General features: G+C 61.4%; 1 protein-coding gene across 1 annotated transcript; it reads left to right on the top strand.

Moving 5' to 3' along the window:
- Positions 1–3349: 3349 nt before the first annotated feature.
- On the top strand, positions 3350–11760 carry MEX3D (mex-3 RNA binding family member D). The gene is made up of 2 exons (XM_061151248.1): positions 3350–3986; positions 9523–11760. The coding sequence occupies exons 1-2, from the start codon at positions 3386–3388 to the stop codon at positions 10881–10883; spliced, it is 1962 nt and encodes a 653-aa protein (XP_061007231.1). The 5' UTR covers positions 3350–3385; the 3' UTR covers positions 10884–11760.
- The last annotated feature ends 316 nt before the right edge of the window (positions 11761–12076 follow it).

The following is a 12076-nucleotide window of genomic DNA, read 5'->3' as shown; positions in this document are numbered from 1 at the left end:
ACAGTATCATTCTGATGTTTTACTAGACTTTAAGAGCAGGGTTGAGAGCATTTTAAGTGACCATCCAGGCCCTCCATGCCAGATGCGTGGGTGTGGGGGGGGGTTAGCGGTTCTCTGCTTAGTGATTCTGCACCCAGGGAGGTCTGGTGCATCACATTGTCCCCCCAAAAGATCCGGATCCCAGCCCCTAAATCTGTGAGCAGCACCTTGTGTGGAAACAGGATCTTTGCAGATGTCACTATTAAGATGAGGTCACACAGAGTAGAGTGACCCTGAGCCAATGCCTGGTGCCCTCATAAAAAGTGAGGACACAGCCACACAGGGAGATGAACACCATGATTCACGGGTGGAGGCTGGAGAGATGGCACCACAGAAAACTACTCCAGGGAGTAGAGGTGACTCCAGACATAAAGTGGGTAGGGCCAGGGAGGCTGCTCCATACCCCACAGCGCCCCCCCATGCCCTGAGGATGTTGTTGGTTAGTTGCTCAGTCATGTGCAACTCTTTGCGACCCCATGGACTATAGCCGTCCATGATTCTCTGTCCATGCAATTTCCCAGGCAAAAATACTGGGGTGGGTTGCTATCCTCCAGGAGATCTTCCCCACCCACAGATCAAACCCACATCTGCATTGGCAGGTGGATTCTTTACCTCTGAGTCATCAAGAAAGACCCAGCCACAAATGTCCACAGTGCCAAGGGGAGTACCCTGCCCAGGGGTCCAGGACTGCCATTTAATTTGTAGCTTCCCCCAACCCCCATCCACCTTTCTGTCCATCCCTCCCTTCATCTTATTTCTGATACATTTTGAAGGAGAGACCACCCCCTGCCCCTAAATACTTCAGCATGAAAATAAGAGATTGGTGGTTTGCAATTCTACAAAGACTTTTATTTATTTTTACTGTAGATCTCTTTAATTTTTATTTTATTAAAAGGACTTTTAAAGCACATCACCACAGGGCCATCATGAACAAATCCACATGTACGTACAACAGGTCATTGTTCAGGTGTCTCCAACTGCACGTTGAAATCAAGGCCCCAGAGTCCCCATTCCCCCTTTTCTCTCTTCATTCTTGTCCATTTCTTGCCTGACAGCCTTCTTTTAAAATCATAGTCTTTGCTTCTGATGATCGGTTCCCCTCACACCCTCAGTGGCCTCACTCAAACCCCTCAGATGATCATCCAGCCCCACATTACTCACCTTCCTGGGGCAGCACCTGTTTCTTCATTTACTTATTTGTTTTGCTGGAGTGCATCCTGCAGTATACTAAGCTAATCTGTGATGACCTGCCAGCCTGAAACATCCTGATTCCTTCTCCCTCTTGATAAGGACCTTGGGGTCAGTCATCACTTTCCCTAGGAACCTTGGCTTTCTTCCTGATCCTTTGGAATGTGACCTGAAAGCCCTTAGTGGTCCCAGGACACCTGAGTCCCCAGAACAAGTTGTGAGGTCCTAGCTGTTTGGAGGCTCTGGCTCCACTATCCCTTCCATTATTTCCTGGACAACTTAGTCCACTTTTCCTTTCCTCTATTTTCTCTTCCCCCACCTTTTGTCTCTGCTTGACTTTCTGGGAGAGTTCCTGCTGATGGTGAACTCCTGCTACTGTGCTGTTAACTCTCACCAGTCTGAGCTTGTCTGAAGAACACGTATGTGCATGCACGACCACCCACAGGGGTGCACCCAGGACAAGCCACTCTGGCCTGTTCCCCATCTGTCACCAGTAAGGGCTGGATACCACTTTGCCCCAGCTCCAACACTGTCTCCTCCATTCCTGACCTCTCCTCACCCCACCTGAGCCCCCTTCTCAGCATCCAGCATGCCACCCTGGGTGGGATCCCAGGAAGGGGGAAGGATGAGCAGGCACCAAGCCCTGCCCCCAGGGGGACTTGAGGCTGGCCAGGTGGGCCAGGGCAGGTCCCCCTGTGCCCTGAACACCAGCTACAGCCAGCAGAACTTTGGGTGAGGAAACAGGACAAAGCCTGTGGCTGGAACAGAGGGAGGCATGGGAGGGAGCGCCGGGGTCACACTGAGTGCTTCCTGGGATCCCAGCAGTTCTGTAGCTCCAGTGCCTGCCTCCAGGAGCCCAGTACTAGGAGGGAAGGGACAGACATAAGTCAGGATGAAGTAATCAATACCTGAGAGCATTCAAACACAGAAAAGAAAAAAGTTCCTCTCAGACCCCAAGAGAGAAACTGGGTGGAATGCAGCCTGGGGTCGGGAAAGGCATGAGGAGAAGGCAGGGAGCTGAGGGCTTCAAGAGGCAGGGGCACCTGCCAGGAGAGACAAGAGTCCATGAAGAGAAGAGACCAGGTGAAGGACCATCTAGTCATGGGAGCAGCTATGGCTGAGGGACTCCATGGAATTCGGGGCAGGAACCCAAGTCCGGTGAGGATGGCAGCAGACCCAAGGGAGAGACCAGTGTTGGGCAAAGGAGCAGGCCGTCCCCTCTCCCACCCAAAGAGCCATGCAACTGTCCTGAGGTTCCGTCCAGCCAGGGACTGGGGCCAAGGTCCCCTTGGCGACTCGGCGGGCCAATCCTCCTCCCAGCCCATGTATTTACCTGTAAAGGGAAACCGGAAGGCTCTTTCGCCCCAAAGGCAAAAAGAAGGCCGTGAAGGACCGCTGGAGGCCACTAGGACCGGATGGCTTTAGGCGTGAGCACGCGGGGCCGCTCTCTTACCCAGCGGCGCACACGTCCGAGGGCTCTGGTCTGTGGAAACTAGCCCAAGCCCGGAAACACCACCACTTAGGGGATGTGGGTGCCCGTGACCTCCCGGGGGTGCCCAGAGGCCAGGTGTGCACGGGAAGGAAGGGGGCTGGAGTACACAGCCCGGCAGAGACGCTGGGGGTCTCGGAGTGGGGAGCCCGGGACCCCGGCGCAGAGGCGAGGATGAGGCCGGACGCCCTCGCGCACCCTGGGCCCAGGCCGCCGCGGGCACCTACCTGCGGCCGCGCCCGCACGTGCCAGCGCGCCCGGCCCGCCCGAGCGCCCGCGGCAGGGGTGTCCGCGCCACGTGACCGCCCCGCCCGCCTCGCGCGTGCGCCCTGCCCGGCGCCCCATTGTTGGCGGAGGCCGCGTCACGGGGGCGGGGCCGGGGCGGGGCGGCCGGCGGCCCGAGGGAGGCGGCGGGAGGGCGGAGGGAAGGAGCGTCCGCGCCGCCGCCGCCGCCGCCGACTAGCCGCCGCCGCCGAGAAGCAAGCAGAGCCGCGCCGCGCCGCCGCCGCCCGCGCCCGAGCAGCCCCGCCGCCGCCCCGCCCCGCCGCTGGATGCCGGCGGCCGGCGGCCGAGCTCCCAGAGGCGGAGGGCGGCGGCGCGGGCGGCGGCGGCGGCGGGGGCGGCCGGCGGCTGGGAGGCGGGAGCGCGGGCCCGAGAGCTAGCGCCGCCATGCCTAGCTCCACCGGACAGCCCGACGGCGGCGGGGGCGCGCGCGGCGGCGGACCCGGGACGCCGGTCTGCGGGGACCCCAGCCCGGGTCCCCCGCCGCCGCCGCCGCCCCCGCCCGAGGGCGCCGATGAGGCCGCGCCCGCGCCCCGGCCGCCGCCCGAGCCCGACGACGCGGCCGCCGCGCTGCGCCTGGCCTTGGACCAGCTCTCGGGGCTGGGGCTGGGGGGCGCGGGCGACCAGGACGAGGAGGGGACGACCGCAGGCGGCGGAGACGGAGCGGGTGCAGCGACTGGGGGCGCAGACGGCGGGGCCGCGGCGGAACCGGCGCCCCCCGACGGGCCTGAGACGGGGGCGCCCGGGGTGGCCGTGGCCCCCGGTCCGCTGCCGCTGCTGGAGCCGGACGTGAGCCCCCCGCCGCCGCCTCGGCCGTCGCCGCCCGACGTGTTCGCTGGCTTCGCGCCCCACCCCGCGGCGCTGGGCCCCCCGACGCTGCTGGCCGAGCAGATGAGCGTGATTGGCAGCCGCAAGAAGAGCGTGAACATGACCGAGTGTGTGCCCGTGCCCAGCTCCGAGCACGTCGCCGAGATCGTGGGTCGCCAGGGTGAGTGGTCGCCGTCGGGGGTGCCGCCCCAGGGGTTCCCGCGCGACTCGCCCCCAGAGGGGCCGCCCAGCCCAGCCCACGGCTGGACACCAGACCCTGGCCACGCCCCGCGTGGGCTCGGGCCTCGGTGGCCGCCTGTGCGCCTTTGTCCTGCCGCTGGCCGCGGGAGAAAGTTGGGCGCGGCCCGCGCTCCTCCCCTCGGCGCTCCGGCCCCGCTGCCGCCTTTGTCTGGGTGCCTCCAGCCTGGAGAGCGCCCTGCGTGCAGCTCACTGCCTGGGGCCTGGGCCCCCGGAGGTTCCATCCCGGGGTTAAGGGGGTTGGTCCGGGCAGTGCCCTCTCCACACCCAGAAATGGCCCTGGGCGGTTCGCTCTGGTGTGAGGAGGGCTAGGGGCGAGGGCATTCTGGCAGGGTCAGAAAAGAGATTTGGTGGCACCTCAGGACTTGCCAGCCTGGGCACCCTGCTGGGGGTGGGGAACAGGACAGGGTGAGCGAGTATCCCTCCCGGCTGTCAGCCCCCAGTTAAGGATCGGGGGTGTGCACAAGGACCCCCTGTGAAAGCCACTTGGGGGGATCCAGCCCCACAGCTCTCCTCTGGCCAGGGTGTGGGGGTCCCAAAGCAGCATTGTCGGAGGTCTTTGCAGCCTCCCCATTGTTCTCTTTGTTAGAGAGCCAGGCTGGGTGACATCAGGCCGGCGGCCGCTCATTGGCCCTGGAGCTGCGGGGCGGGCGGGCCGGAGGGTGGTGGGCAGTGCCCGGCCCAGCACACACCCACCCACCCTGTTAGCTGCCTGCCCACCAGCCTCAACTTTCTCTTTCCAGCACCTCTGGGCTTCGGCCTCGCTGTTGGTCAGCCAGGTTCTAGAACTTGGGGTGGGGCCTGGGCGGGGCTTGAGATGGGGTTGGGGGACCTTGCCTCTGGGACCTCAGTCACGGGAGCTAGAGAAGGGTGTGGGGGGCTTGAGTTGCGAGATGACCTGTCACCCTAACTGCCATGGGCAGAGGACCACAGGGATGCCTGAACACCACCCTCTACTAGTTCCGGGTGGGTGGGGCCTTGGGGCCAGCAAGCCCGCTGCTTCAGCTGCAGGTACATTCAGTCATTCATTTGTCCACCCTACATGTGGACACAAGAACGGCCAGGTGTGGTGCTAGGTCAGAGGACTGCCATCAGGGGGTCCTTGGCTATGGGCAGGTGCCAAGAGACTCCAATTGGACACTTCCCCTCCCTGTGCTGTCCCCTCCCTGCCCTGTCCCCTGTAACCGCACTGGGACCTGGAAGAAGACAGCCACCCCACACCAAGTGTCCGGAAGCCCGTTGGGGGCAGATGTGGAGACTGAGGCCAGGGATGCCGCCCAAGGTCCCTAGGCTGATCCGTGGATGGTGGAGCATGAGGGCAAGCCCCCGTGGATGCGCGCAGCAGCACCTCGGGGTGTGGGCAGCAGGCAGAGGGCCCTGAGCCCTGGTCTCATCTGAGCGGTCTGGTGGCTGAGTCGTCAGGCTCCGCCCTGTCTCTTGTGCCTCTGATACCCGTTTCCTAGGTGTCCGCCTGGGTTCCCACTGATGGCAGGCAGCAAGGCAGGGACCCCCAGAACTCTCCCCACATCTAGGGTGGCTCCTCTCTGTGATGGGGGGTGGGGGGAGAGGTTTTTGGAGGTTTTTGTGAAAATTCTCAAGCAAGATGCTGGTTCACCCAGTCCCTGCCAGCACACAGTTGCCGCCCCGTAATAAGTCAGGTGTAGGGCCTCAGGGGGTGGAGCACGCATGCCAGGACAGGTCAGCAGCTTCAGCAGCCCTTGCTCCCCACTCTTGAAGTATCTGTGACCCCCATCTTCTCTCACCGGTTCTCAAGCACAGCCTCGAAGACACACTATGCCCTTTCTCCAGTCACAATCCCCCACCCTGCCCCGTCTACCCTGTGGGTCCCTGAACATGGAGCCTGTCCCTTTTTCCTGCTCTGCTGGCTCGAGTGCAGGGGTCCTGGCCTGCCCTGAACTTACTCTTTTGTCTGACCGCTGGTGCAAGGCCGCCCCTTCCCTGGAGTTCATGGAGGGGGTGTGCATCTGTCCAGTCTCCTCTGGCAACCAGAGCCACAGACCTAGGCTCTCCCTTTCCTGGACAACCCCATGCTGCTCCGGGAGCCTCAGTCTTCTCCCCCCTAGGTCTGTGCACCTTTTCGGCAAGGGGTAGGGAACCGTGACCCCTGGGTGCTCCCTGGTCTCTGAGGCTGAGATGCCTGGGGGACTGAGAGGATCCACGGAGTGGGGGCCTCAGCCTGCCCCATGGTATCCCCTACTGAGGACCTGCCAGCTCCAGACCAGGAGGGTAAAGTGGCAGAAGTGGAAGTGCAGCCAGAGCCAGCTGGTAGGGCCAGAATTTGCACTCTAGTCTCTCGGGGCTCTTGCACTGCGGGGAGAAAAGGTGAGCTGGGAGAGAACTAGTTCCAGGGTTGGGTGTATCAGGAGCTGACCCCTTTCCACAAACAAGAAAGTGGGAACTCAGAAGGACCAGTTGGGGGGGTGTCATCAGAAGTGGGCAGGGATGGCACACATCTGCTGCCATTGACCTTGGCCTAGTTCCTTCCGAGACCCGCCCCCATCCACCCCAGTGCCCTCTTGCCTGGTTCCCCTTGCCAGAGTCTGCAGTGTGGCCATGACTGGGGTATTGGGGCTGGGTCTTCAGCACCAGGCCTGGCCTGCAGCACAGCAGGTCACAATCAGGAACAAGTGACCTGCCAGCCACCTAGGGTCCCCTCCATTGTCCCTTGGTGAGAAGGGCCTCTGCTTGCTATTCTCTGCCTGTGTGTGGCCCCATCCCTGTGGGATGGTCCTAGGGTGATGGGGGGCCATGCCTTGATGTTCTTATCTACCCACCCAGAGTGGGGAGCATAGGAAGAGAGCCATCCCCAGGCCCAGGTTGGGGGTCGCAGTCTTCCCTGCTTGCACAGTGGGTCCCTATTTCACACAGGAGCCCAGACATCCAACTGTGACTCAGCCTTGCTCTGGGACAGCACCCCGCTGGGTTGTCCCAGCACCTGCCTGCTTGTGGAATGCTGTCCCCACTGTCCCCTTAGCCAGGAGTGCTCCCCCAGTGCGCAGCCTCCTTCCCAGGGTGGTCCCCTTGGCTCCCCCACATGGCCTTGAGGTTCCCTGGATGAGTGTGGTCTGTGGTCACCTGCATGGGCTCTCTTGGGGCCTGCTCCCTTGAATGCCTACTGCACTCAGTGCGGGGGTGGCCTGGATCCTGGTCCAGGCTCATGTGAGCAGCAGGAAGCAGGACTGCCTGCAACTAGGCTGCCTGTGGGGACCAGAGGCCCTGCCTTTCTGAGGGCCGGTCCGGCAGCTATGGGGCTTGCTGGGGCCGGGGGAAGTCACCTGCCCTCTGCGGTTCTCTGATTTGGAATCCTGGTTGGGGCAGGGCCCAGGAAGCTGCATTTCTGCTGTGCCCACCAATTGGCAGTGGCCCCCAGGGTCACTCCTGGAGCCCCGGTCCCACGCCCCCAAGCTCTGCCATCTCTAGGGGTCTTAGTGTAGGTGGGGTTGGGGGGCCAGTGGCTGTCACAGCTGAAGTGGGGGTGGTGAGCTGGGCTCTGTTTGGCCACTGAGGGCTCCACCCAAGGCTGCTCTCAGGTCAGGGCATGATGGGGTCCCATGAACAGGAAACTGCAGGGTTCCACCCCCCTTGAGACTCCCCCACAAGGGCAGGCTCCAGTCCCTGGCCCATCAGATCCTGCCCCAAACCTGTGAGGCTGGGTCTGTTTCTGCTCCCTTTTGACAGATGAGGAAATTGAGGCATGAAATGGTCTCTCAGATGCCCAGGGTATCCCCAGCGCATCAGCCTTACATCACAGTCCTCCAGCCTCAGAGAGTTCAGAAAGTTAAACATAAGATCTGAGAAGTGTGTACTGGGGCCTGGCCCATTATAGTCAGGATGGGCTTCCCCGGAGGAGGGCATGCCAGGCTGTGATGTGATGCAGAGAAGGAAGAGGATATGAGAGTAACATTGCGGATGGGAAAGGTCAGGTGCAAGGGGACTGTAGGACAGGGCCTTCCCAGCTGCCAAGTAGGGAGGAGACATCAGGGCAGGCATGGAGGCAGCCATGGGTCAGGGTGCCTTTGGAGTTGCCAGAAAGGCCAGGCAGCCACCAAGGGGAGGACCCCAGGAGGGCATGAAGGGGATGGCCAGGGACCAGGAGGCGAGGCTGAGAGATGGCAGACGCCTGCTCCCCTGCCCTGCTTTTATTCAGCTGTGGGTGAGGGGCGCCTGCCCGGGACCCAGGCTCCATCAGTCTGACTTCATCAGCACAGAAGGCTTGCCGGCTAACTTTGTATCTTTTCTTGTTGAGAACTTAGCCACACTGTTAACTCCACTCAGAGCTGCCCTCTGTGTGCATGGAAACAATATTCCTGTATCCTTCTGGCTTCCCAGTGCTTAGAGGGTGGGGGGTCTCCTAGTCTCCTGGGCCCCAGTTCAAAATGTCTCAGAAGGCCCTGGAGTCGGGGTGGGGTGTCAGGGGCCTGGTGAAACCACACCTGGCATTTAGATTTCTCGTGGGTGGCTTCCCCTTAGCCCTGGGAGGGCTGCTTAGATGCTGGGTGAGGTGCCAAGTCAAGGACCCTGCATGACTGACCCACCTCAACAGATATCCCGGCCCTTTTTTGCAGGGTCAACCCTCAGCCCACCTGGGCAGCAGTGATGAACCCCCAGGTCATGTCCCCAGCTTCCCCTCAGTGGCTGGGACCACTGGAGGCCTGTGGAGGTGTTTTGACCTGAGGCACAGGATCTGCTGTTGGGGGAGGGTCATGTGATCAGAAGTTCCCACCACCCAGGCCTCGGGTTCCCCTCCAGGCAGTCTGGGATTTGGTGTCAGAGAGTCTGTGTTAGTATCCTCTGTCCAGTACAGTGACCAAATGGCTTGAAACTAGAACTGAATGCTCACAGTTCTGCAGGGTGGGAATCTGAAATCAGGGTGTCGGCGGGGGTCATGCTCCTTCCAGAGGTTCCAGGAGAGGGTCTTCTCTGGCCTCCTGACATCTAGTGGTATTCACGAGCTTTGGCATCCTGGGGCTTGTGGCCACCTCCCTCCAGCCCTGGGCTCTGTCTTTACATGGCTGTAATCTCAGGGACACTCTGTGTCCCTTCCTCCATCCTTGGGCCTCAGTGTCCCCTCTGGTCCTACAAATCCCTGCCCCATAGCAGGGGGATTGTCAAAAAGGCAAAGAGAGGCCCTGTTGTAGGTTGAAAGGTGTCCCCCCAAATCCATATCCACCTGGAATGTCAGAATGTGACCTTACTGGGCAAGAGTCTTGGCAGATGTAGTTAAGAGTGCGGTCATGATGGGTTGGGGTGGCCCTGAATCCAGTGACCAGTGTCTCTATAGAGGACGAAGGACATGTAGAGTGGCAGTCTGATGTTACAGCTGGAAGGTGGGGGCTCCCACCCAGGTCACCGGCTGTCTCATGCAGCTGCGGCCCTGGGGGGTCTGTCCGGGGGAGGGGTCCACGCCCTTACCGTGTCTCCCCCTCCTCCACCCCCAGGGTGCAAGATCAAGGCTCTGCGAGCCAAGACGAATACCTACATCAAGACTCCAGTGCGAGGGGAGGAGCCGGTCTTTATCGTGACTGGCCGCAAGGAGGACGTGGAGATGGCCAAGCGTGAGATCCTGTCGGCCGCCGAGCACTTCTCCGTGATCCGGGCCACGCGGAGCAAGGCGGGCGGTTTGCCGGGTACCGCGCAGGGCCCTCCCAACCTGCCCGGACAGACCACGATCCAGGTGCGCGTACCCTACCGCGTGGTGGGGCTGGTGGTGGGGCCTAAGGGCGCCACCATCAAGCGCATCCAGCAACGGACGCATACATACATCGTGACGCCCGGGCGCGACAAGGAGCCGGTGTTTGCCGTGACGGGCATGCCCGAGAACGTGGACCGGGCGCGCGAGGAGATCGAGGCCCATATCACACTGCGCACGGGGGCCTTCACCGACGCTAGCCCGGACAGCGACTTCCACTCCAATGGCACAGATGTCTGCTTGGACCTGCTCGGGGCGGCCGCAGGCCTCTGGGCCAAAGCCCCCAACCCAGGCCGACGGCCCCCAGCCAGCCTCCGTGGGGACACTGCGCTGGGCGCCCCGGGAGGCCCTGAGTCCTTCTACGCGGGCAGCCGCGGGGGGCCGCCGGTGCCTGTGCAGGTGCCAGACGCTGGCCCGGCCAGCCCCTACAGCGCTTCTGGCAACGGGGGCTTCACCTTCGGCGGGGACGGTCCCGGGGCCCCCACGGGGCCCCCCGCCCCCGAGGACTGCGACTTTGGCTTCGACTTCCTGGCGCTGGACCTGACCGTGCCCACCGCGACCACCATCTGGGCGCCTTTCGAGCGGGCCACCCCGCTGCCGGCCTTCGGCGGCTGCTCGGCGGTCAACGGGGCCCCCGCGCCACCAGCCCCAGGTGCCCGCCGCAGCAGCGGGACGGGCACACCACGCCACTCGCCCACGCTGCCAGAGCCCGGTGGTCTGGGCCTGGAGCTCCCGCTGGCCCGCCGGCCTACACCGGACCCAGTGGGCGCCCTGCCTTGGCGGCCCCCACAGGGCTCCCTGACGTCCTTCTCAAGCAGCGCCAGCTTCTCCACAGCCACCTCGCTGCCCAGCAGCTCGTCGGCCTCCTCCTGCTCGGCGCTGGATTCCAGTGCCCAAGAGAGCGGCCGTAAGCCCCCAGCGGCCCCAGCGCCCGCGGCCCTGGCGCGGGAGTGCGTGGTGTGCGCCGAGGGTGAGGTGATGGCCGCGCTGGTGCCCTGCGGCCACAACCTCTTCTGCATGGACTGCGCCGTCCGCATTTGCGGCAAGAGCGAGCCGGAGTGCCCGGCCTGCCGCACACCCGCCACCCAGGCCATTCATATCTTTTCCTAGCTGGGCCCCTCGCGCGCCCGCGGTCCCACCCCCTGGGGCCTTCAGTGGGCGCAGGGTGGGTGCGCAGGGCCTGGAGGGGAGGAAGGGGGCGGGGCAGCGGGCTGCGCGGCCAGTGTTTACAGATGAGCTTTAACTCTTCCGGTCCCAGGCGTGGAGACGACGCGGCCAAGCGGCACCTCAGTTCTTAATAAATGACAGTATTGAGTCGACAGGTTAAAATAAACCAGAGAGAAAAGGCCTGCTTGCCTGCTTGCACTTTTTATTTAAGACACTCCCTACCCCTTACCCCCACCCCCCGCCCCCAGCCCAAGGTGATCTTTTTAAGAAGAAAAAAACAAAACACGATTTTTAAAACTCTGGGGTGTACTTCTTTTGTATGTAGCGGATATCAATTTGACAGTGTTTGTTTTCCCACGGTCTCAACCTCTGCAGAAACTTCCAGGAGGAGGATGGCTCCCTTTGGGGGGATCATATGGTTACCCTGTAGTATGTAAGCCGCGCGCAGGCCGGAGGGGGGTGGGGGGGGGGAGGGGCGAGGGGCGTCCGGAACTTTCTAACTTTTTTTTAATTATTAATCCCTTTCTGCTGTGGTTTCTGTTGACAGTTTTTAATTTTTGTTGTTTTTAAAAAAGAAAAACTTTTACTTTTTACCTCTTGTGTATATGTAGGGAATTTATAGGGAAATATGTACTTTATGGAATAAATTTTAAGACTAAAATATATTTTATTTTAAATAAAGTAACGGACCTTTAATCTTACACAGCTAAATTACTGATTATATATTTGCTGAGCTGACCTAAGGGTTCAGAAAATTGTATCAAGAGTTTTATTTTTTGACTTCAAAGCCTTCTTAATAAAGTCTTTTTACTACACGTGAGACCTTGGCCTGGTGTGGAGTGGGTGGGCATGGGGGAGGGATGGGGGTGGGGGCTCATATCCAGCCCCACCCACCTAGTTTTCCAGGTCAAAGCGTTAGGGCTCAGGGTATTCCACGTCTAGGCTTTTCCACAATCCAGGTGCTGTTGGCATCTTATCGGGTCTCTACAGAGAGGTGGTCCAGCCAGGTCCTCTTATCCTCAGGACCCCACATCCTAGGGGACAACCAACCATGGGGACAGCTGTGAGCCATGTGGGGGAGTGGTGATATTGGTTGCTTCCTGGGGTACCTACCTGCTGCCGTGGCACTCCCATGC

This window comes from Dama dama, chromosome 9 (assembly GCF_033118175.1).
Source record: "Dama dama isolate Ldn47 chromosome 9, ASM3311817v1, whole genome shotgun sequence".
NCBI lineage: Eukaryota > Metazoa > Chordata > Mammalia > Artiodactyla > Cervidae > Dama > Dama dama.
Note: the sequence above shows the minus strand (reverse complement) of the source record. Positions and strands in the feature narration are given on the sequence as shown.

What these genes read in the sequence shown, in the direction of transcription:
- MEX3D (XM_061151248.1), top strand. Translation starts at nt 3,386, where the DNA reads ATGCCTAGCTCCACCGGACAGCCCGACGGCGGCGGGGGCGCGCGCGGC. An exon ending in CGAGATCGTGGGTCGCCAGG is followed by an intron (nt 3,987 to 9,522) that starts GTGAGTGGTCGC and finishes CTCCACCCCCAG; the next exon opens with GGTGCAAGATCAAGGCTCTG.